Source organism: Drosophila bipectinata, chromosome XR (assembly GCF_030179905.1).
Source record: "Drosophila bipectinata strain 14024-0381.07 chromosome XR, DbipHiC1v2, whole genome shotgun sequence".
NCBI lineage: Eukaryota > Metazoa > Arthropoda > Insecta > Diptera > Drosophilidae > Drosophila > Drosophila bipectinata.
Window position 1 is genome coordinate 19,301,390 of NC_091735.1, and position 4,873 is coordinate 19,306,262.

The 4,873-nt window shown below is 35.1% G+C and overlaps 1 protein-coding gene across 1 annotated transcript; it reads left to right on the forward strand.

The window, feature by feature from the left end:
- The first annotated feature begins 1,723 nt into the window (after positions 1-1,723).
- Positions 1,724-2,639, forward strand: LOC108133610 (fibrinogen-like protein 1). Its single transcript, XM_043213119.2, has 3 exons — positions 1,724-1,808; positions 1,860-2,367; positions 2,467-2,639. The coding sequence occupies exons 2-3, from the start codon at positions 2,153-2,155 to the stop codon at positions 2,510-2,512; spliced, it is 261 nt and encodes an 86-aa protein (XP_043069054.1). The 5' UTR covers positions 1,724-1,808; positions 1,860-2,152; the 3' UTR covers positions 2,513-2,639.
- Positions 2,640-4,873: the final 2,234 nt, after the last annotated feature.

Sequence of the window (4,873 nt, forward strand, 5' to 3'; positions counted from 1 at the left end):
TTTGATAAGTACTTCTAATTTCGGGCCTTTATATATATTTAAGTTTTTACTGAGCTGTTATAGATTTTGAGACAAAGAATCTAAGAATAGAAATCCAGTTCTTGTTGCTAATCACCTCTCTCTTATCTCTAATAACCTTTGACAACCCATGCGTACACATTCTGTCTGTAGAATATTTTGGCTTCTTTATATGTGTGGGTATTTCCCTATTCCTTATCAGAAACTCTGAAGCTCAGTCTCAAGCTCAAGGCCGAGGACGGCTTTAAATAGCCGGAGCTTCAAGACTCGCAGCATCAGTTGAAATATTACCAGAGACTCTTTCAGTAGAACCTTCAGATCAATCTAAACAAGAAAGGAAAGCTAACTTCGGGCGGAGCCGAAGTTTATATACCCTTGCAGTTAAAACCGGATATATATCGCAAACACCGGATATAGTTGGCCGATCCCTATGATTACATCATAATAAAACTAATTAACTAAAATAAAAAATCTAAAAAAAGTCCCAAACTTCTATCTTCAAAAATACGAGAGTTGATATTTCTACCAAATACCATTTCCGATCGTTCAGTTATATGGCAGCTATAGGATATAGTCGGCCGATCCTAATGAAATTTGGTAGGTTGGATCAACTGACCAAAAATAGAGTCTTTACTAAATTCCAGCTTTCTATCTTCAAAAACACGAAAGTTGGGTCATTTCCGATCGTTCAGTTATATGACAGCTATAGGATATAGTCGGCCGATCCTTATGAAATTTGGCATGTCGTATTATTTTGCCAAAAATTTCACCTAAAATTTGAACTCTCTATCTTTAAAAATACCAAAGTTATACCATTTCCGATCAATCAGTTATATGGCAGCTATAGGATATAGTCGGCCGATCCGGGCCGTTCCGACTTATATACTGCGTGCAAAGGAAAGAAGGGTGTGTGCAAAGTTTCAAGACGATAGCTTTAAAACTGAGAGACTAGTTCGCGTAGAAACAGACAGACGGACAGACAGACGGACAGACAGACGGACAGACAGACGGACAGACAGACGGACAGACGGACAGACGGACATGCTCATATCAACTCAGGAAGTGATCCTGATCAAGAATATATATACTTTATAGGGTCGGAGATGTCTCCTTCACTGCGTTGCACACTTTTGACCAAAATTATAATACCCTCTGCAAGGGTATAAAAATACAAGATGATCTTCCCAGTGGCCCTCCTTGCTGCCTTTATCCTTTTTCCTGCCACCTTGGGATCGGAGGAAGTAAGTAATCGACTTTTTTAGTGTTATGTTTTAAAAGTACTTTAAATTCAAACGTAAAATTATACTTCGAGAAGTGCCACGAAAAGGATGCTCAACTATTAAAGTGCCAGACAGACTTGCATAACGATGGCCTCGAAAAATATGCCCAGATATTAAAATGCCAACAAGATTATTCGCACTTGGTGAAATCGAATCTGGAAATGCAAAATAAATATACGGAAGTGCTCAGTCAACTTATGGATGAGAAAGTAAAATATGCGCAGTTGCAATCAAAGCAACAGGAAGTTGACAATCTAAAAGATTTCATAAATCAAAAAAATAAGGAAATCGACCTCCTAAAAGATCAAATTAAGGAACTAAAATAAAAAAGTCAACTTGCAACGTTGACTAAACCGATCCGCGAAGACATTGATAAGTTGGGAAAACTAGTGAAGATTGGAGGAATGGATGAAAATAATGTAACAAACTCGGAAGTAGAAACTGGGGAGGTCCCAACAACTCCACTGCCTAATAATATGAATCAAACGACGTCGAAAACAGAAACCATAGGTGAGTCGGCAGAACACAATCATTTGCAAATTAAAACAACGAATTTTTAAGCTTTTCCAGATTCGTGTTCACGAAACCAAGAAGAAGGCAGAGCCATTCGCGAAATCCAACTTCCAGGCTCAGACTCGTTTAAAGTGGTTTGTGTTTCAGATTTGGAGTTTGGATCTGGATGGTTGAATGTTTATACCAAATGGCATCATTCAAACATATTGAATCTCACGTATGAGGATTATGAACGTGGATTCGCAAAAGTAGGAAATCGTAGGATCGCTGATATCTTTATTGGACTCAAACGATTGCACACTCTGACCAATGGAAAGCCTTATGAAGTGCTTTTCTAAACAATGGATATTTCTCAAAGTTGCGACAAATTTGTAGTGGGTGATCGAAGCGAAGGGTACAAGATAAAAAGTATTGGCAATTGTACTGGAGACGACCTATGGCTGAGCCCTAAGCAGGGTTCCAAATTTTCCACCTACGATCGAGATGAGGATGGAGTTCCTGATCGTAATTTGGCGATGGAAGTGGGCTTTGGCTGGTGGTTCGATCCTTGTATGAGGTGTGTATTCTAAATTTGTTTTTCCTTTTGTCTCATCCCCAACTGGACATTTCTCTAAATAATTTGTAAATTCTATTTTTTCATTGCGGAATCTATTAGCCCCGAAATTGATGATTTACTTATACTCATCCGAAGAACAGATTAAAGAAAATAAAAAGGCTTTTAAAACGGACTTGGAAAATGTAATATTTTTGATACACTAAAATGTAACTATAATTTTTTTAATATTATGAAGATGATTATAAGATAAACTGTAATCATGTATTTGAATTTTGAATAAAATTCCCGAATAAAATATGTAAAAAGCTATCGAAAATAATAGTTTTTAATAGAAAAGAAGCTCGGAAAACAAAATTTTGAATTTCAGAAATTTCAGGATCAGCTCCAACGAAACCTTTTGAAAAATAAATAATCGACTCTGGTTTAGGTGAGGAAAGTGGCTAACAAACAGCTGGAAAATTATTTCTTTTGGAGGTAGGCCCCTCTTTATATGAAAATGTGAAGCAGTCTCTCAACCTTCTATGTATGTCTACATCACACAAGTTACGGGATAGGCGATCGTTCGGTTATATGCGAGTTATATACATACATCATACCATATCCACCTCCGTTCAACTGAAACTCCAAATATGTATAAGCTTTGCTTTCCTTTCTTGTTAAAAATTTAAATAGTAGCTGATCTGTAGGAAATGTACATATGGATCCCTTTCCTTATAAATAGTATTAATAATCTAGTGAATAATCTATTAAAAAGAGCTACATATTAGCAGGATCTCTAAAATGTAATTTAGGACAGTTCTAGATAAAATATTTGGATGTATTTTGAAAAATAGTTTTTTAACCAACTTGTCTTGGAACTTTCGTGAAAGCATGATAGAGCAGCACTATTTGAGGGAAAATCCTTTGCTTAAAATGTAATTCAACAAGACCCATTTTTAGAAACCTTTAAAATTTAAACATAAAATCTCAATTTTCAATCAAAACAATATCGATTCCCTTTACAAATGACTTTTATGTTCTAGCATAAAAAATCAAAACAATAAAAATCGCTAGGATTTTTTTTTGCTTGGGAACCCCTCATGTCATTAGACATGCCGAATTTATGATTCTCGACTGTGATTTCTCTGCTATTATTATTGTATATGTATATGTATATATTTTTTTTGGGTTGTTCCTTCCAGCCACCACCCACTGCCGTGCCCCCTCAAGGATGCGATGATATTTTTTTTTTCGTAACCCTTTCGGCAACGCCGCCACTGATGTCGCACACAAACTCATAAATTGTATAAATTGTTGGGCTATTATTTCTCGTGGCTGTCATCGCAATATTGCAGGCAAATTGTCCTGGACACTGACGACAACATGCTGGTGAATTGCTGGCAGGATAAGGCTGAGGGAGGTGGAGGTAACTTTTGTATTTCTGTAATATATATTTAAAATGTATATTTTCTACAAATTTGTAAAAGAAGTTCCCTAAAAGAAGCTTTCTTGCTTTCAATATAGTACTTTACAGTACTATAAAATACTACACTTGCAATATATCCGGTTTGGAATTGAAATATTCAAAAGCTAAGAATTGTATTTATAGGGATATTATAAATAGGGATATTGTTAAAATTTGTATGGAAATTAAAATGTTTTGAAAATCCTAGCTGCGTCTAATTCTTAAAATCAAAATAAGGAAATTTACTTATGCAGAACGAAGAAAAATAACAGCACACATTATTCAAAAATTGTTAATAATTATAGATCATAACGTTCTTTTCAATTTTCAATATAATTTCTGGCAATTCAATGCAATTTTATACACTAATCTTATCCTTTGTTTGGAGAGTTATTTTTGTCAAGTAAACACTAGATTTATGAGTGGTATATGGTTTTTTAAAGATATAGTTCTTATAGGTATGTCTATGTATTCGGCTTTAAATTTCATACTTTTATTTGTTGAATTTAGTCTCATAATATTTAAACATTTGAAGACTATATTTGTATCTATTATTGGTATTTTATTCTGTAGCACATTTTGCAATATTGCAGCTTGCATTTCTATCTTTAGAAGCCAACCCCTGTTTCAATTTTTATGACACTCGTTTATGTTGCATTTTTTCCCATTTTTTTCGGCAATTTTTGGCAATTGACTTTCCAGCCTTGACTTTCGCCAAATGACATAATCAGGGTCCCCGCCCTGTCAAGGGGTGGTAGGCCAGGTAAGCTAGGGTTACGTCCAACCATTGTAACCCTAAAAATCCACTGACACCATAAACCCAAAAAAAACAAAAAAATATGCAATTTCGCAAGAATTTTTGCCTAACCCTCCTTAAATCCTTTTATTTTTTTTTTTTCGCTGTTTTTCGGGGAAAATTGTAACCGTTTTTTTTGGGTGATTTTCCCCTTTTTATGTTCATTTCCCTTAAATGGTTAGAAAGTCAATTGTTTTATGGAAAGAGGGAAGCAAACAGGACAGAGGGTGTGGCAATACAAATATCTATCTTTTGGATGCCCAATG

Coding starts and splice junctions, on each gene's coding strand:
- LOC108133610 (XM_043213119.2), top strand. CDS start 2,153: ATGGATATTTCTCAAAGTTGCGACAAATTTGTAGTGGGTGATCGAAGC. Junction 2,368..2,466: donor TGGTTCGATCCTTGTATGAG/GTGTGTATTCTA, acceptor GGAATCTATTAG/CCCCGAAATTGATGATTTAC.